Source organism: Chrysochloris asiatica, unplaced genomic scaffold (assembly GCF_000296735.1).
Source record: "Chrysochloris asiatica unplaced genomic scaffold, ChrAsi1.0 scaffold00263, whole genome shotgun sequence".
NCBI classification, from domain to species: domain Eukaryota; kingdom Metazoa; phylum Chordata; class Mammalia; order Afrosoricida; family Chrysochloridae; genus Chrysochloris; species Chrysochloris asiatica.
The window spans coordinates 666829-687658 of record NW_006408781.1 but is presented as its reverse complement, the minus strand read 5'-3'; the positions used below and the strand labels follow the sequence as shown (position 1 = coordinate 687658).

The 20830-nt window shown below is 42.2% G+C and overlaps 1 protein-coding gene across 1 annotated transcript in view; it reads right to left on the bottom strand.

Moving 5' to 3' along the window:
• The window catches only part of LOC102839658 (guanylate cyclase soluble subunit beta-2-like), a 137180-nt gene that overhangs the window by 13506 nt on the left and 102844 nt on the right, over positions 1–20830 (bottom strand). The window contains exons 6-12 of the mRNA XM_006874150.1: positions 14941–15052; positions 13035–13138; positions 12384–12388; positions 11197–11408; positions 8122–8442; positions 5265–5413; positions 2210–2356 (exon numbers count right to left, since the gene is read on the bottom strand). Of these exons, the coding sequence (XP_006874212.1) occupies positions 2210–2356; positions 5265–5413; positions 8122–8442; positions 11197–11408; positions 12384–12388; positions 13035–13138; positions 14941–15052 (1050 nt within the window). The remainder of the gene's footprint in view (positions 1–2209; positions 2357–5264; positions 5414–8121; positions 8443–11196; positions 11409–12383; positions 12389–13034; positions 13139–14940; positions 15053–20830) is intronic.

Below are 20830 nucleotides of genomic sequence, written 5' to 3'. Positions count from 1 at the left end.
GGAATTCATTGTCTACTTTCATTCTTAGTAGGGTGGTTTTATTTTCATCTTTATTGATATTCCCCTTCCCCTATCCTTTTCTGAGTGAGTCTTTTCTAGTGGGTGGATTTCAGTCTTGCTCTTCTTACCTAGAGTGATTTCATATACATAAATATAGACAGATACAAATATATCCACTACTCACTTAGTGATTAGGTTCCAAAGACCAGGTCATTATGTGGGAACAAAGGATGTCCACTTCAGATCACAAAATGGAAGGTGACTAGCTGCTGAATTACATCAATGCATAACCAACCTGCCAAATTGCATCATTACGCAACTGTCAAACCACTAAGAATCATGGCCCAGCCAAATTGACACATGACTTTAACCATCACAGCCAGCGTTACTCTTGCCTTGGCATTTGTTACTGCCAGATATATGTTGTTAATGTGCAAAATTGTTGCATAGTAGATTTTTTACTATTGTAAGTACAAAATATTGGATAACAAAACACTCATTAAATGAGGAGTGGTTGTTGGCAAGTGCCGCCGAGTTGGTACTTACTCATAGTCGCCTTGCCCAGGGTTTCTGAGGCTGGAAATTTTTACGGGAGTAGAAAGTCTCATCTTTCTCCCTTGGAGCAGCAGGTGGGCTAGAACTGTGGATCTTGTGGTTCAAAGGCAAGTGCTTATCCTACAGAGCCAGCAATATATTATAAACACACACACATATATATATTATTTATATGGTGGTGGTTTGCCATGGAGTTTGTTCATTCTTTCTATCTATATAACCATATATTTTCAGTGATGCTTCTTCAGTAGCTTGTATTAGAGGCTTTTAACAGAAACATTTATCTGTTAACTGGCCTTCTCACTTGTATAATCTCATTACTTCCCATTCTGATTCTTCTTCCCTCTAGTCTCCATTGGATGTATCTCTGAAGTAGATCACCAGGTCTTTCTTCCTTGTCCATCTTAGTTTGGAAGTTCTGCTGAAACCTAGCATCACGCATACCTCCACAATGAGGCCGTGCTTGAGGTACATTGGTTGGGAATCAAGTCTGGGTCTCCCACATGGAAGTCTCCCTCTGATTTTTTTTTTAAGTCAAACCTTGTGGACACTTGAGTCTTTTGATCACCAAAAGCCAACTTTTACTTAGAGTCTGCATTCTTACATCATTGTGGTGAGGGTGGGGGGAGTGCAGATTTAGAGTCTCCTGAAAGGCATTTATAATTTGGAAGAATCACATTCCATCTTACAACTAGTTTTATTTATTTCTAGTCAGATCATCATTTTGAATTTTTGACTGATAAGAAGCCAGGGAGGGCTCTAGATGTAAAAAAGGTGGAGAAATACAAGACACAGTGCTCTGAGCTACCTCAGGGCAGTTGGCTTCTGGTTAGCTGAATTCCAGAAGAAGACCCTTACTTTTCATGCCCAGACTGTTCAACTTTGGTAAGTGTGAGCAAACTTCCAGACTTGGAAGAGCAGCTTCCTACGAGAAACAAATAGACATTTGGGCTAATGGCCTGTGGTGGAGGAAAGGCTGTTCTGCGATCTCACGTACCCAGTGGCCAGCCTGCTGGCTCCAAGCAGTTTCACACTTCAACCTGAGTTCTTGGCTTGTCAGATGGCAGCTTAGATTCCCAATTTCACCAAGTGGCAAAAGTTGGCTATTCAGTAAACTTGAGCCACTTGTTGAAATGCTGGATCAAAGAAAGCAGAGATTATAAATATTCTGTTTTCAAAAAGAGTTGAGCCCCCCCAAGGTAAATGGGAAGAGGGGCTCAATATTGCCCTGAGTGATGGACAAAAGGAAGTTTTCATGAAATCCAGGACCTCCATAAGCCCCTTCTGAAATTTGAGAGAAGTTCAGAAAGTAATACCCTCACTAATAAATGTTGAGCCAGTTGTTGTCGAGTTGATTCTGACTCAATGGTGAGAGAAGAGCCATATATGCTCCACAGGGTTTTCAGTGGCTGATAGTTTTGAAAATAGATCACCAAGCTTTTCTTCCAGTGTGTCTCTGGATGGACCTGAAACTCCAACCTTTAGTCCAACATCTCTGTTACTTAAGAACATATGCAAAATAAGAGAAGAGTTGGGACAAACTGCTCATTTAAATTACTGTAACATTAATCCATATGAGCAGATTAATAAACAGAACTCTTCTTTTTTAAGGTGAGACGTTTGATATCAAGTGTTCCATATTAAGCATCTCTACCTGGATGGGTCCTCCAGTAACAGGATTCATCACCTCTCTTGCAGAAATTCTCATCCCCAGAGCAAAATTAGCCACTCTTTGAGCGTGACTTTCAGCAGGGACTGGCACTCCCCCTACCACCATATAGGCATCTCCGATTGTTTCCACCTGTAAGGAAAAATGGGCAGGCGCTAAACACAACACTCAACATTTTTTTTCATTTCCCATATTGTCAAAAGACCACATGGATATTTGTGATTATTTGGTAGGAGTGTGAGAGAAGATTTGAGAAGACCAAGTGTCTGGATATAACCATGAGAGAAACAAGAAATAAATTCCAAAGAAGATGAAATCCTGGGGTGGCCACAGGGTGTTATAGATGAAATAATTTATTCTTTGGATTAAACTTTCTGCTTAATTGAAGGAGTGGGAGAACTATTTTCTGGGAAAAGAACATTTTCCATCAAAGGTTCCAGAGCACTAGCTTAACACTGGATACTATAAAAGATTCCACCAAAGTAAAAATTGCAAAAATACCTCCTATTCTCTTTTCATCTTTTCTCCTCACCCTACTACACCTCTCCACACTGTAATGGTGAATTTTGTGTGTCAACTAGACTAGGTTATGGTGCCCGCTTGTGTGGTCAAACACTAGTCCAAATGTTGCTGTGAATGTATTTTGTTGGTGTGATGAACATTTGCAATCAGTTGACAGTAAGTAAAGTTGATTACCCTCAATGATGTGGGTAGGTTTCATTCACATCATTAAAGGCCTTAAGAGCAAAAACTGAGGTTTCCTGAAGAGAAGGAATTCTTTGAGGCTTTCAAAAGTTCATGGAAAAATGAAATTAAGAGAATGTAATTCTTTTATGAAATTTTGGAAACCTCGTGTGTGTGTGTGTGTGTGTGTATCTTTCTATTTATCTACCAACCTCTCAATACATATATCAGTTATATAGATATATACGCATTGTCGCTGAGCCAATTCTGACTCATGGAGATCACATGTGTATCAGAGCAGAACTGTGACCCATAAAGTTTTCATTTCAATGACCAATCTTTTGGAAGTAGTCACCAAATTTTTTTTTTTTTTTTTTTGAGGATCCTCTGGATAGATGTAAATGTCCAACCGTCCAGCTAGCAGTCAATTACATTAGTCTTCTCTACCACCCAAGAGCTCTGTCTTCTTTCTCATAGGGCATGCTGTTGTTAAGTGCTGACGAGTCAGTTCTGACTCAGTAACTGTATTGGGTTTCTGAGGAGTGGCTGGTGGATTTGAACCACTGATCTTGTGGTTAGCAGTCCAGTACTTATCCTATAGTGCTACTCCAGGACTTCATTTCATAGGGCATATGCATATGTATGGTATTTTCAATCACCTCATATGCATGCGAAAGCTGCACAGTGAATAAGGAAGACCGTAGAAGAATTGATGCCTTTGAATTGTGGTGGTGGAGGAGAATATTGAAAGTGCCATGGACTGCCAAAAGTGCCAAGAGATCTGTGTTGGAAGAAGTGCAGCCAGAGTGTTCCTTGGAGGTCAGGATGGCCAAACTTCATCTCTCATACTTTGGACATATTATCAGGAGGGACCAGTCGCTGGAGAAGGATATCATGTTTGGTAAGGCGGAGGGTCAGAGAAATATAGGAAGACCCCCAGTGAGATGGATTGGCAAAGTAGCAGGATCAATGGGCTTAGTGTAGCAACAATTGTGAGGTTGGCCCAGGATCGGGCAGTGTTTCATTCTGTTGTGCATAGGGTCACTGTGAGTTGGTACTGACTCGATGGCACCTAACAATAACAACAACAAAGCATATGTATAATTACATATTATCTCCATGCCAATTATATTAAAACAGTCGTCCACCGCTGATGACAACATTAAGTGTGCACATGAAATGATTCTGTTGAATAGATAGATGAGTGACAGGAGATCATGTGACAAAGCATTTGCAAATTAGCTATGGCTCTGCCTATGAAATAATCTATGACAGATTTAGGTTTAGAAAAGTTTGTGAGATGGGTATTGAAACAACTCAAGAAACAGCATAAACCAAAGCATTTGGACGTCTGCAAACATAGCACTGTAGAATAAGTGCAGGACTACAAGGTCAGTTTGAACCACAAGGTCTGCAGTTCAAGCTCACGAGTTGCTCTTCAGAAACCCTGTCTGTACTGGGCCTCTATGAGTCACAACTGACTCAACAGTACTTAACAACAACAGCAACGAAGTAAGGTAAAAACTGCTTTTAAAAAATTGTTACTGGTCATAAGACATAGATTCATCACTGTAAGCCTGAGATTAAATGACAGGGTATGGAAACATCTTCAATTGCTGATCAAGTTAAAAAAAAAAAAAATCAGCCATCAGCTGGAAAATTGATGGTACAGTTTTCTGGGCGTTTAAAAGGCCAGTATTAGAATACTATCAGCAAAAAGGTTCAACAATCACTAGTGCTCCTTACAGTGAGATGCTCACTGAAAAGCTGAAGCCTAAACTTCAGATTCAAGGCAAAGGGCATTGTGATCTTGCATGAAAATGCTCATCCTCTGCACACTTCTGCCCACACTATTGACACTCTGCAAAAACTTCATGTTGAGGTGTTAAAGCATCCTCCCTCTAGTCCTGATCTTGCTCCATTGAACTTTCACCTGTTTGGTCCCCTGAAAGCAGCCCTTTGAGGTCTAAGATTCACCTCTGATGAAGAAGTGAAGACAACAGTGGTGCATTTGTGGCTCACAGCTCAGCCTAAAACATTTTTTTTTTAATAAAGGAATATGAAAGCTTGTTGACAGATAGACAAAGTTTATTGAAAAGCATAGAGATTATGTTGAAAAACTGATGTCTTTGGCTTTTCTAAAAGTTGACTAAAATAAATTCTAGAGCCGAAATAAGAATAATTTTTCACTCATCCTTTTATATTGCTCTGCATGTGGGTTCTGTTTCTCTGGATGATCTCTGAAAAATATACACATCAAACCCCAGACCAGTGAAGACAGTGGCAAAGGAAGACTAATATTGAAGTACCTGTCTTGCCTGAATACACTAACTTCACCACAGCACAAAATACTTACTTTGTAGACATCGTGGACACTAGTTAGCCTGTCGAACTTGGAGTACATGGAATTCAGCATGTTCACTATCTGAATAGGTTCACAAGCAGCACAGATGTTAGTGAAGGTCACCACATCGCTGAAAAGAATTGTGCAGGTTTTAAATTCTCCTGTAACAGGAACCCAGTATCAGTGACAGACAAGGACATGCAATCATCATTGTTCCATGTATAGATTCACCTGCCTTTTGGGAACCAAGCCATCTTGGGTGTGGTGGAAACAGAGCTGGTTGCCATTCTCCATCCACTCAGTGGATATTTCTGAGGGCCTGCTGTGATCTAGTAACCGTGCTGGGAGAATCACACATGTGGATAGACAGGGTCCTGAAGGGCAGTAGAACTACCTTATTAGAGGTGACAGACAAGTCTGAGATGACATAAGTTAACTCAGAGAAAGTCCCAGCAGGAGGGCCAAGCAGAACCTGAGCTGTAGGAGATGCAAGGTCCTCTACCATACCCCCCTGACTTGTCCCCTGCTTCTACTTTTGTTGTTGTAAACTGTCATGGAGTTGGCTCCTGATGCATGGGGAAGTCATAAAAAGGGAAATGAAGCACTGCCAGTCCTGCACTATCCCTATGATGGGTGGGGATTGGACTGTTATGATCCATAAGGTTTCACTGTTTGATTTTTCGATATAGATGCCAGGCCTTTCTTCCTGGTCCATCTTAACCTGGCAGCCCCCTTGAACCCTCAGTATCATGATGCAGAAGCCTCTGCTGACAGACAACACACATTGAGGTGCACTAACTGGCAAATGAACCCAGGTCTGCACCAGTGCCTTGTCATTTCCATGTAGCAGCCAGATGCGTTGTAAGTCAAATTCGCCCTCCACTACCCCAATGTCTCCACCGTGAGCCCTCCACAACTTCCAGAACACTTAGAATGAAATACAAAATCCTTCCCGTGGTCCACAGTACCATGGGATGTGCTCCCACTGTCCTCTGGCCCCATCCCGATACTCTCTCTTACTCTTCACACCACGCTGGCCTCCACAGCTACCTCTTCAGGCATCTCAAATGAAACAGCTCTAACGGGACCTTACAGTCTCCCTCTGAACCTGCTCTTCTTTCTGACTCCACCTTTAGATAAAACATCTCATCTTTTCTCCTTTCTCTTACCTTCCTCATCTTATCAATTATGATTCCTGCAGATTCCTAGGGAGGCTGCTTTAGTGTGTAGTAAGATTTCTGTCTGCCTCATTCTGATGTGTGTTCCCTACACTGCAGCCAGAACCATACTTATGAAATGAATCATGACACTTCCATTATAAGGGAAAAAGCATCCCCACTGTCTCCAAAGTGAGATTTCCTTCTCTATGACCCACACCTGTATCCCCCAAGCATCTATCTCTCTGCCCAGTTTCTTGAATCCCCGGGTTTTTCCATGCATCCCCATGTTCTAGGACAATGTTTATTTTCAAGCTGCTTTGCCTTTGTCCTTGCTAGCCCCTTCACCTGAAATGTCGTTCCCTTCTTCACTTGCTGAGATTCAGCCTCAAGACCCAACTCAAGTTCATATAGGCTTTCACTATGCAAGTATGCTGACAAACAACACCCATGACAAATAGTGAGCTTAGTACATGCCATCCCTCCCTCCAGAAGTAGCTTGTTCCTTCAGAGCCACCCTGTGGTTTAGCTAATAATGTGTGAGTTTATTATCTCTGGTCATATAGCTAAGAACCCTTTCCATGGTCACTGAGCAGTGAGACCAGCCTCAGGACACATTGCTAAATCTTTAGTTGTTGTGTGCCATTGAATTGATTCTGACTCATAGTAACCCTGGTATGGTGCTGTGGGTTAATGCACCAGACTGCAAAGCCACTTGAAGTACAAGGTTGGTGGTTCAAGCTCACCAACTACTCCTCAGAAACCCTGTACAGGGTTGCTTTGGATCTGAGTCGACTCAACGGCACTTAACAACAACAACATAGCAACCCTATAGGGCAGAGTAGAACTGCCCCATAGATTTTCCAAGGCTCTAATCTGAAACAAAGGATCTCTGGTAGTGTAGTGGTTATGAATTGGGCTGCAAACCTTAAGGTCAGCAGTTCGAAACTACCAGCTGTTCCGCAGGAAAAAGATGAGGCTTTCTGTTCCCATAAAGATTTACAGCCTCAGAAACCCTGTACAGGGTTGCTATGGGCCGGAACTGACGCGATGGCACTTAACAACAACAACAACAATCTGAAACAGGAAGGTGGTGGCACTGAGGATAAGCACTGAGTCCAGTGAACCACAAAGTCCATGGGAGAAAGATGAGGCTTTCTGTTCTCGCAAAAATTTACAGCCTAAGAAACCCTGTACAGGGTTGCTATGAGTCGGACCTTAACAACAATCGGCAACAATGGACTCAAACATGGCAGCAACTGTGATGGTGGTACAAGACCAGCAGCGTTATGCTCTGTTACACATATGGTTGCTATAGTCAGAACCAATTCTACAGCTCCTAACAACAGCAACAATCTGTATGGGATTACATCACCCGATCTTTTCTTCCACAGAGTAACAGATGGGTTCAAACTGCCAACCTTTCAGACAGCAGCCGACTGCTTAACTATTGTGCCACTGGGGCTCCTTTCAATCCTTTGAGAACCTAGTAGATGTACATGTCCATGAGATGTACATGTACATGAGAGACATTTTTATTTAATCCTGTATTATTCTTATTATTCTCCATTTAGAGAGCAGAAAACTGAAGATAAACATATCAGGCATTTAGCCCAAGACTAGCTAACAAGTAACAGTGCCAGAATTCAAACTCAGATCTGCCTGGATTCAGAGCCTGCTCACATGCCCTGGGAAGGGCATGCCTACAGTACCTGCAGCCACCCTCTTGCCCTCCTTCAGTTGGTTGGCCACGTGTTCAGGCAGCATGGCATAAAGCAAGGTCTCTGTTTTCTTCTTCTCTATGGCCAGGTGCTTGGAAAGGACCCTCAGCTCCTCCTTCTTCCTCTCCAGCTGATTGGACAGCTCTATTTCAGCCAGCCGCTGCTGGTTCAGGAGGATGAGGTCTCTGGTGGTATCATGGGGTGCAATGTCAGAAAGGTGCATCTCATGCTCCTCCATCTCCTGCAGGCTGCGGAGCTTCGGCGAGCACATGTATACCATGCACCGCGTGGACTCCATCCAGATCATCTGACCTTTCATCACCCAGGGAAAGGCAACAAGAGAACATATCACTGAGAGGGAGCATCACCAGGCCTCTTGCTACAAGTGCTAGCGTTTTCAGGCCCTGGGTGGAGCAAAAGACTTGTGCTGAGCAATTGGTTGGTAGTTCAAGCCCATCCAGCTTTACCACAGAAGAACAGCCTCCAGAAATCAGCTACTGGAAATCCCATAGAGTACAGGTCTACTCTGATGCACATGAAATCACCATGAGTTAGAATCAACTAGATGCCAATGGGTTTTGTTTAGAATTTTAACCTCTTTGGCTGGGAAGGAAGTCATTTGAAACATAGATACTTTTCTTGCATTCTTAAACACAGTACATGCTGTTGTGTTAAGTGCCGCTGAGTTGGTTCCTACACATAGCAACTCTGTATAGGATTTCCAAGGAGCAGTTGGTGGGTTTGAACCATCAGTCTTGGGGTTAGCTGTCTAGTGCTAATCCTATAGCTGATCCTGACCCCAGCATATAGCTAACATATTTAAAGTTTTGTCAATGACACAGCATCAATAGATTACATATTTGTCATTATATTGTGCTAATAAATCATAAAGGCTGGGGGATATTTAAGATGTGTTTCTATTTTGTTAGATTTTATTTAAGTTTTGTGTTTGTTTCATTTTACTAATTCTTCCCATACTGACAGACCTTTGTGTTTTGATGTGTTAGGACACAAGCCTTTACCTGGGCTAGTTTCTTTATCCATCTTCCAAATCTACTCCAATGGGTCAGTTGTGGGTTTGAGAACCAGATAATCATGGTTATGTTTATTCAAAAAATGTTTGTTTTAAATAAAGATAGATTCTGAGAGCAGACTTGAAGAGCTCTGCCCTGAAGAAAGAGCTTGAGCCTTAGCACGTGTTTTGTTTCAAAGGTCCATGAGTGGCTGCTCACCTAAAGGCTGGCCGCTTAAACCCACCTGGTGGGGACTGGTGTGGTATTGTAACCACAAGGTTGGTGCTTCAAACCCACCAACAGTTCCTCAGAAATTCTAAACAGGATAGCTAGGAGTTGAATCCAACTCAACAACACTTAACAAGAGCAGTAGCTCCTGAAGGAGTCCTGGTGTGGAGCTGTAGGATAAGCACTGGACTGCTAACTGCAAGCTCCTTGGAAACTCTATCTACATAGGGCCGCTATGATTTGGAACAGAGTAGATGGCACTTAACAACAACAGCAACCGTGACTCCTCAAAGAAGCCCTGGATATACTATGGGCTACACACTGGGCTGCTAAGAGCAAGGTCAGCAGTTCAAACCCATCTGCTGCTCCTTGGGAGAACGATGAAGCTGTGTGCTGCTCAGATTTATGTCTCAGAATCCCTAAGGAGCAGTCCTACTCTGTCCTACATAAGAGTGGCTATGACTCAGAATTCACAGGATGGCCGTGGGTTTGGTATTTTGGGGGTAGTGACTCCTCAGAAGAAAGACTACTAACCGTTCAGTTGTCTCTTTATGAAGCCATTTTTCAAGTTGTTTCCGTTCTATCTAATGGCTTCTGAAAAGATTACAATCAAGAAAACCCTACGGAGGCATTCTACTCTGTGATACATGGACCTCTAGGAATCAAAATCCACTCAGCAAGCAAGGAGTTTTTAAATTGTAAATCAGCTGAGAAAAATAATCTGTAGATAGCTGAAAAGTTACCATTGCTGTTAAGTGCTGTTGAGTCGGTTCAGACCCACAGCAACCCTGCATAGGTTTCCAAGGAGCAGCTGGTGAATTTGATGCACCAACCTTGCGGTTCAAACTAACTTTATAGTTCAGAGCGTTAACCCACAGCACTGCACTTTACAGATGATTCTTGAGTATTAAGTAAAAAATGAGGCATAATAAAATTAAGTACTTTTGATCTTTAAGAAAGGTACGGAAGTACAGGTGACCAAAGAGGAGCAAGGAAGATAAATGTGCTCATTCTATTGACAGCTGTGGGCTACTCTTGTCTCCTTAAGGAGGCAGCATTGTGCCAGGGACAAGCTAAACCCCAAACCAAGCCCATCTAACCCAGCTGTGGCAAAGTAGAACTACGCTCCACAGGGTTTTCAATGGTTGTGACTTTTTGGAAGTAGAGCTCCAGACCTAGCTCCAGGCCACTGGTTGAGTAGCTGAGCACTTAACCATTTGTGCCACCAGGGCCTTCCTACATGCTTCCAGAGTGACCATTCAGATTTGATCATGGAGGACACTTACACGTGTCTCCAACTGCACTAAAGAGTTCAAGTGCCTTGTCTTGCATTTGGTCTTCCATCATCACTCAGTCTACCACGCACTCAGGGCTCCCAGAACATGTCCTTTTCCTGGCAGGTATCTGCCACAGCTGCACTGCTGCCTGGAAAACCTACCCATGAGTCTAATGGAAAGATAGCTCAAAATGGGTATCCTACTCACACTAGATCAGATATGCCATATATGTTACTATGTAAAGGATAAAAGTTAAATTAATACCAAGAGTAACACATGCTCTCTGGAAATTTTTGAAAACTAGAACAGCATTATATAATCCAGCACATTTCGACATAAATCAGCACCGGTTGAATAAATAACATATATTGTTTGCAGATTAGGCCAAATGGAAATGCTGGAAGCAAAGAATGTGACTGTTCTCAATGTAGTCCCTTCCCTGCATTTTGTGCAACTTTTTTTTTTGAGGCTATTGGAAAACTCTGTGGCTACCCTTCCTGACCAATATCCCAAACAGGCAGCCAGCAATGAACAGAGTGATTTACTACCTCGGAGTTTGAGCGTGGGTTTCATTTTCCATGCTTCAGGCATCATTTCTCTTCGTGTTTTCAGGACAAATTGACTGTTGATAAATTTGCAGATGCTGAGAATGCTGAAGGTCACTTGGGGATGAACAATGGAGAAATATTCATCTAATCGAATCTTCTGGGTTTGGAGTCCTGGAACAAACTTCTGAATATTCACTCCAGCTTGCTTGACCCTCAACTATACACAGAGGACAGATGTAATACTGGGGATTAGAAAGCAACTCACACCATAAATGTTCCCTTAGAAACAGCATACTGGACATGATCTGTTACTCACTTGAGGGGCACAGACAGAACCCAGAAGCATATTTCGAACGAATAAGAAACAAAGTAAAAACTCTCAATTAGGCTGTGAGTTCTCCCTTCAGCACTGCAAGGCAGACTACACTAAAGGAAAGATTAGCATGTTCTGGAGCATTGGCAGTGGTACGCAGGCATGAGTAAAGGAGTCCGTCTTGGAGGTCGGCAGACTCCTTTCACTGATAGCTCTAGCAACCACAAAGAAGGAAGAAATATCAAACTCCTTCCTGTTGCCATTGCAGGTTGTCCAGGAACCTTCACTCCCCATGGGGCTCCTGCTAGGCTTTCGAAATCAGCCTAACCTTTTGGAATAAGTAACACTAGATTTTCTACCATTTGATGCCTACAACTTTAAAAGAAAGGGATTTCTTTAAAGTTGATTGGAATGAAAACTAATAATGGCAACAATTGTAGTATCGCCAGTGGGATTGGGAGAAAGTTAAGGTGCATTGCTTTATAATTCCTTACTTGTCTCATGTAGGGGACATTTGTTGTCCTCAGTTTAATCACAAATTCTTAGTGGGCAGAGGCTACCCTCAGATGAGAAATTTCATAGACTTGTACCAAGCAGTACCTGGTAGGTACTGATTTACTATGCCTATGGATTCAAATAAATGTGAAGAAAATCACAGTGACTGTTTTGGACAAATTGGACATTTTTGACCACATTTATTTTGCCTCATTGACCTCAAATGATCTAAAGATCAACTCTGTGGGCATATATTTCATCCAAGGAAACTGATGAAGACAAATGTAAACAGGCATCCTCACAGCCTCAGGAATAGTGGCATAAGGCAGGCCAAGCTCTCTCAGCCCCTTAAACATGTAGGCATACAGCTGGATAGAACTGTAGCTAGGCGCAGTGGTCAGGTTTAGAATCCTTTCTTGCTATTGCTACTAACTGTGTTCTGATGCCTCTTTACGGAGTGCATTTCAGTGGAGGCCAGGTGTGATGCTGTAGGATAAGCTCTGGACTGCTAACTCAAAGGCTGGCAGTTCAATCCTACCAGTCATTCCTCAGAAACCCTATACAGGGTCACTCTGAGTTGGAATGGACTCAACAGCACTTAACAACAACAGCACAATGGTATCCCTTACATGTTTATAGAGAAGAAACCAGGTGTCATTTAGTCCATTTCTATTCATGAGGAGCCATGCCTGTCAAGCCATACTCCACAGGGTTTTCAGTGGCTGCTTTTTCAGAAGTAGATCACTAGACCTTTCTTCTGAAGAAACTTCAAGTGGACTTGAACCACCAATCTTTCAGTTAGCAGCCCAGTTCATAAATCCTTGGCACCACCCAGGGACTCCACTTACCAAGAAGAGCCTGCATTCTGGTTTCTGGAAAATGCTACAATGCAAAGGAAGTTGGTAGTCCTACCAGGATAAGTCTAATGTCCAAAGCCCTGGGAACTTTAAGAAGCTTGACTGTCTCTACCAGTCACAAAAGAATACAAGACATACTCGCTTCACCAGTGCTTCCTCACCTCCAAACTTACCGATTCATCAAATACAATGTGGAAGGGAAAGGCATTGCAGAAGGTTTTCACTTCAATCCAGAGTCTCTCCGGATAAACTGTCTCAAAGGTATTGGTGAAATGCCCTGGAGGTAGAACAAAAGAATATTCTGATGAGAAGCAACTCCACCCCCACCCTTGCACAAACAAAAAAACAAAGCTTGGGATATTATCTGGTGTTTCACAGGCAAAGTGCAATGCACTCCCTTTAGCACAGCTCCCGCCATGTCTCCAGATGGCCACGGCAATTCTCCTTCCAAATTAAAACAAACAGAAAACTTGCTACCAGGTTGAGAAACCCTCCTGCCCCCTGCCAAGTTTCTGCCCAGTGCTGAAGAGCTTCGGGCCCAATTGAGTATGTCTCTCCATGAACACAAAATCAGCATTGAAACCGTGACAGCCAGACAATGGGCAAGCAGAGTGGAGTGTGCGCGTCCGGCCTCGGCGTCAGGGACATTTGCCATGGAGCATTTGAGACTGACAGTTTTGGGTGGAACATGAAAATTTAACCAACAACCCTATTTGGCAGGGTAAAGGGATTCTGAATGGAGCCTTTTTGATATGAAAATCTCCTGGACAAAGGATGTCAATTGCATGTTTGACTTGCTTGCCATGGTTTGAAGACTCAAAATGCAGCCTCAGAGCCCTGCAAACCTTCTCCCAGATGCATGTCATCATGGCCATGAGAGCACAGTGAGGAACTAGCTCCCCGCTCCCCTCTCTCCCAGAGGACCAGAGTTCTTAATTTGACTCAGGCATCTGGCACTGATGGTAAGACAGTGTTCAGTGTTGCCAGGGTCCATAAAGGGAGTACTGTCTTCCTTTTGCAGATGGGAAGACAGAGGGCCAGAGACTCCAGTGCCTTCTGCATAGTCACACAACTTGGGGGCAGGCTAGAAATCTGCTTCTCTGGTTCTCAAGCCAGTGCCCTTTGCATATTGGATAGCTATAGTTACTATCCACCAGGGCTTCCAACCAGTTCCTCCCAGTTCAATCATAGTCAGTGAAGTGAAATTGGAATGGACCCAGATCTGTAAAACGTAGGTAAACCAGAATGATAAGTAGAATGGGAAAAATTACAAGTCAATGCCCTGCTAGAAACTTCATCTCCCTCTTAGAAAGTAAGGGTAGCATGTGCACTGCATAGCAACCAAATCTCTTTAATGGCAGAGTTGGAAGCAGCAGTGCCCAACTCAAAGCTGGTTACTGATTGTGCTGCTCTGGAAGTGTGTCCTGGGAATAATCCAATCTCCCACATCAGGCCCCTGAAAGGACTCACTACATCCTTTCTAAGTCTCTCATTCCACAACTTCAGCCCACAATTTTTCCCACTGGCTGTCACTCTACTTCACCCAAATTTTAGAAATTTGGGTCTGTTCTCATTTCGTTTCATTGGCCATGATTAAACCAGCTCCAGTTGGTTCAAAGCCTTTCTGTCCACAGACTTCTAAGCTAGAAATGCTTCCCAATCAAGAAGGCCTGAATCCTGAAGGGGCGATGGGAAATTCATTGTTCTGGAGAATACTTCAGTATTCAGTCTCCTCTTCAGCAGCATTATCAGCTGGGACGGATCCCACCCTCACTGATTATAAGGGGCAATGTGTCTGGGTCACCCACATAAATACAAGGGGCAAAGCTCTCACTCTGTTTTGCTGACACTGGGTACAGAGACAGTGTTTTAAAAACCAAGTCCACTAGTTTGAACATTTTCAAGATGAAACCATGCCCACCTAGTCCAAGCCCCACAGAACTCAGTGAGAGCACACTCCTAGAGGACTCTGTCCAATGCCTGGGCACTGTTACCACCCTCAAGAACACACTATTCCTTTGGCCAATGGAACACCAACAACCATTCTAAGAGCTGAGGGTGGGGTGAGAATGCACTCACCTTTTCCAAACATGACTATGCTTTGCACAATATTCCAGCGGGATTTATTCACAGGACAAGGAGAGATGCTCAAATATTTCTCCTTCATTCTTAGAAAAGCTGCCTCAAGGGCCTGAAGAGGGAAAGGAGTGGAGTGTAAGTGACTGTGTTTCCTGTATTGGACCCAACATTAAGTTTGGAAACACTCTATTTCTGAACCTGTGGCAGAGAAACAGGATGAGGGTTTGTAAATTCAATTCTAACAAGACTTCATAAGTCCTTAGATTTTATTTAACTAATTCTCATGCTAGTCTTCTATCAAAGGCTACAAGCATGTCACACAAAATCTCAAGAGAGGGGTCTGAGATAATATCTCACAGGGTAATCACACATGTCAGCTTCTTTTCTTTGGGTTGAAGACTCTGCCTGTGAACAGACTCTAAGATTAGCTCTGAGATACAAGCATCCTGTACTCCAGAGTTCACAAACTTATCTGGACACTTGCGTATGCTATGTGGGCACGGAGAGCTACTCACTTAATCTACGTGGTCCCTACACAGATAATGGAATCACTGAGTGCTGAAAACAGTTCACATTCTCGGCTACTAACTAAAAAGTTGGAGGTCTGAGTCCACCTAGGGGCACCTCAGAAGAAAGATCTTGTGATTTATTCCTGAAAAAATGAATCACTAAAAATTCAATGGAGTTTACCCTGACACATGGGGTCACCATGAGTTAGAGTCAGCTAGATGGCAACTAGTTGGTTTATAAACAGTTAATAACAATCACTCTTCGAACTGAGGTTTAGGTGACTAACCACAGGATCTTGAGTTGACCCTGGGTATTCAAAAACCCAATTAATTTTGGAGGAATTGCAAAATAAGAAGATGGTGATGGTATGCCATGGAGTCAGTTCCAACTCATAGCGATCCTGCATAGGGTTTCTAAGGATATAATTTTTTACAGGAGCAAAATGCCTCATATTTCTCCCACAGAATAGCTGGTAGTTTCAAACTGTTGGCCTTGAAGTTATCAGTCTCACTCATAACCACTATGTTACCAAAGCTCTTTGCAAAATAAGATATCTGGGACAAATTTCAAATCTTTTTATACTGGTATTTTTTGTAGTTGAAAATCTTTCAGGCTGACTTCTGGCAAGAAGGAGGACTAGGCAGACATGCTACCAGAGCTTCTGCAGCCAATACAGGAGAGATCAAATAAAACAGATATGAATGATAACACTGGAACCCTAAGCTTCGGAGGAAAGCATGGGAAATGAATTGAATACTGAATAGGAGAAGAAGCTGAACAAAAGTAGCAAGAGAGGACATGGATTGGTGAACTGTCATCTGATCTGATGCAACACAGCCATCTTTAACTTTTGCAAGCATACTTAGATCAAGACAGCATTCTGACAACACAGATGCACACTGGTGTTGGTGAAAAGGAAGGTAGGATCCTCCCTTGTTCCCCACACCCTCCTGATGACCAGAAGTGTGGCTATCTCCATTGTCACCCATGCTGTGACCAGTCAGTGACATCCCCCACCCTGCACAGCCTCGGCTCTGTCTGAGCCCAGTGGACCAGGTGTTGGGTACACCACCCCTGAATCTGGAGGCATGTAAACTCTGTCTCCTCAGATCAAGAGAATAAACAGTGCTGACTCCTGACTGCTCCTGAGAAGCCAAGAACTTCTTCCATATCCAGCCGCCTGCCTCCAGCTACCATATGGGCTAAAAAAGAATGGCTTCTGGGAACAAACCTCTGGCCTCAGCCACTTTCTGAGCTGACACAAACTACTTCCAGATCAGGTGCCCTGACCCCAGACAACATTTAAGCCTGCAGGAATTCCATCTAGAACTGGGCATTTTACCCCCCCCCCCCACACACACACACACAGTTCTCTCCTATCTGGGTTCTGCCATTAGTCCCAGTTTTCTTCTTTCTTTCTTTTTCTATTTTTAGTGTTCTTTCCCCTTTCTCTTGTTTTTATTCTTTCTTTCTCTGCTTTTTCCCTTCCTTTTCTTCTGCTTCTCATCTATTTTCTCTTCCCCCTTATTTTCTTTTTTATCCTACTTTTCTCTTTCTCCCTAATGTGAAACCTGAGAATTAAGCATTCAAGTAGCAGAATAAGACCCTTAGTTTTGCTTATTTTATTTTTTCTTTCTTTTCTATCTTCCCTAATTTTGACTTGTTGCTCCCATAAAGATTTGCAGCCTTGGAAACCCTATGCAGGGTCACTATGAGTTGGAACGCGACTCCACAGCATACCACCACCACATATTTTATTTTTTATTATTAAATGTTTATCTTGCTGTTGTTAGCCTATTTTCACCTGTTTGCTATTTTTCTTTGTTATTTTCTCCTTTCTTTCCTACTATTTTTTTCCTTGTAAAACTCAATGGGAGGCAACAATCATGTCCAAATGGTCCAGCCACACCTGTACCTCCTGTAATCCCACCTACTGGGCAAAGGCCGATACCTACTTTTGTACCACCTGATCATCAACAGATGTAGACAACACTAGCCAAACCCTGCCCCCCCAACTATGATACATGAACATAGAACTGTACACATACTCACATTTCCTGTCACACTCACCAGGAGACAGATGGTGAGTGCTTAAGATCACACCAACATACTATTTCAATTAAGTTCAAACACAACACCATTACAGTGTCTCAGAGAAGACAGATCAGCTAAGTTCACAAGAAGAAACAAGTCAGAGTAACTCAAAACAAAATACAGAGCCAGAAAAATTTTCTGGGGGCGTGAATGGCATGATAACTGCCTGGTAAGGAACTAAAAAGAATGATATATAGCTACTTTCAATAGATTAAGAGAAAAATAGAAAGATGCAGATGAAATCAAGGAAAACACTTTGGAAGAATTCAAGAAAACATTACAAGAACAAACTAACAAAATAAATGAAAAGAATAGAAACCATGCAAAAATAGCAAATAGAAATCCAGTAGAGTAGTACTAAGATTTCAAAAATAGATAATACACTGAAAAGGCAAAGGAGTATAATTGAGTCAATGGAAGGCTGAATTAGTCATTTAGAAGACAAATCTCTCAATTCTAATCCGCTAGAGGAACAATCATAAAAAGTAATGAAGAAAAAAAAAAGTCTAAGAATTATGTGGAACACTACTCAACAGGAATAACTTATCTGTGATCAGAATTACAAAACAGGAAGATACCGCTTCCCCAAAGAAAGACACAAAGCAAACTGTCAAAGAGTTGTTGGAAGAAAACTTCCCTAATATGGAAGATAAGAAGATAAGAAAAGAATCATGAGACCAGCTCAAGAAACACAAAATATTACTTAAAAAAGGGAATCAATAACTAAGCTCTGGGCAGGGCTTGATGGCAGATAGGGTAGAAGTGCACTAAGGATCTCCATCAGCAATAACACAGAATACTAGGTGAAACAGGTTCAAGAGATTGTTCCAAAACTATGAACCACATACATAGGAATATTTTTAAAGCTTGAAGGCTTTTAGCCAGTGGAATTTGTAGAGGAAGCAAGAAATCTCGTGCTTTTGAAACTGCTAGGCACAGAGGTTCCCAGAGCCGCCATCTTAGGCGACACTGAGCGGGAAAAGTATCAGAGCCACCACAGACTGGCATCTGACAGAACCTCAGAGATAAAGGAATGGACATCCTTTTTTTTTTTTTTTTTTTTTTTTTTGTATCTTTTCATTGGTCTCTTGCAGTCTGTGTACCTCCATTCTGGTTACTAAATGGAGTGCTTAAATGAGTGGACAACCCCCACCCCCAGAGGGTTCTACTATGCATGAGCACAGATCTGAAAATTTAAAGGAACAGTTTCCACTTAAAACCAAACAGCAGTGCAAAATGGCCATAGCAGGTCATGAATTGTTTATCACTAGGAAAAAGGGCAGAACAGGGGTTGTGGAATAGGAGAGACACATACTAAAAACAAAACAGGCCAAAAATTAAATCCTGAGTTATGTCATAACAACCAACAGTGGCATCTTGAAATTTCTTAGGTAGCCTTGGATGCAAGAAGCTGAAAGAGGATATTAAAGTCATATTCATATTAGGCTATAGATTCCCCCCCCCCCCCAAATTTCTTTTCTGCTATTATAGACTACAGTATCCAATTTGTCTTTTTTTGCTGTTGCTGTTTTGGTTTTTGGTCCCCTCTTTACCTTTGTTGTTGTTGTTGTGAAGTGCCACCGAGTCAGTTCCGACCAAGGAGCAGTTGGTGAGCTTGAATCACCAACCTTGCAGTTCAAATGGCTTTGCAGTTTGGCACATTAACCCACAGTGCCACACCAGGACTCCTCTTTACCTTTAGGGGGCTCTTTCTCTCCCTACATTATTTAGGAAGTGATTTCTGTCATTAGTCAAGCTACAATCATACCCTATAAAACTCCAAAACCCAGGCAAGAACCGATACCAGCTGCCACACACCAGGTAGGCAGCCAACACCTGCAACAGTTACTCTGAGTCGAGTAATAAGAGTGAAAAGAGAACCCCATCTCCTAATCACATCTACCGGGAGGCAATCATAAAGCATAAAAAATACCAAAACACACACTCATTTAAATATTCAGGCCACAGCTAACTACTGAATATGCCCAAGAAACAGAAACAGATAACCATATCAGCACATGTCCAGAAACAAGATAAAGTGACTGAGACAAATGATCTGGAGGTAGACCTACACTCTATACAGGAAGGAGGGCAGGCTTTGGAAATGCTTGAGAAGGAATTCAGAAAAATGATTATAAAATGTATCAAAACACTATGCAATGGAGTTGAGAAGAATAAGGAAGAAGTCAGGAAAGTGCTACAGGAATGATCAAATAAGATAGATACAGCATTGGAAACAATTCAAAACCTACAAAAAGAGGTCCAGACAATTAAAAATAGGTTATCAGAAATGGACAATACACTGAAAGGGCAAAGGAGTAGTAATGAAGAGATGGAACCCAGAACTAGTGAGCTGGAAGACAAATCTCTCAATACAACTAAGATGGAAGAGCAAGCAGAAATAAGGATAAAAAAAAATCTGAAGAAGGTCATGTTGGACAACATGAAGAGGAATAACTTAAGAATTATTGGCATTCCAGAACAGGAAGAATCACACAAGTCCACAGACAAAATAGTTGAAGAGCTTCTGGAAGAAAACTTTCCTAACATCCAAAAAAGTGAAAATATAAGCATTCAAGAAGCTCAATGAACCCCAGGAAGATAGACACTAAAGGAAAATCACCAAGACATATCATACTCAAGCTCTCCAAAATCAAAGATAAGGAGACAAACCTGAAAGCAGCTAGGGAAAAGTGAAGTATTACATACAAAGGCAAGCAAATCAGATTAAGCTCGGATCTCTAGCAGAAACCATGCAGGCAAAAAGGCAAAGGGGAGACATATAAAAAACCTTGAAAGACAAAAACTGTCAACCAAGAGTCTTCTACCCAGCATAGCTGTCAATCAAATATGACAGTGTAATCAACACATTCCAGGATAAACAGAAGCTAAGGGATTTTGCCAAAGCCAACCCTGCACTGCAAAACATCCTAAAGGGAAGTTCTGTGGACTGAGAACCAGCAAGAACAGACAACACCCAGAGATTGACATATGTGGCAGCACCACTTGGAACTCAATTGACAAATGGAAGAGTTGAGAACAGAACAAAACCATAAGAACAAATTCAGAGGATTTGGGAGGACAGTCTATAATAAAAACAATTACAATGCAAAAGAAGATAAACATGTAGGAAGAAAGATCCAGGTGGTGAGAAGGTTAGGTAGATGATAGGATTAAATAGACTGTATTGGAAGACAACTGTCTGGCCGACTGATTGGAAGAGATCAATGTTTGTGCCCATTCCAAAGAGAGGTGACCCAACGGAATGCGGAAATCATCGGACAAT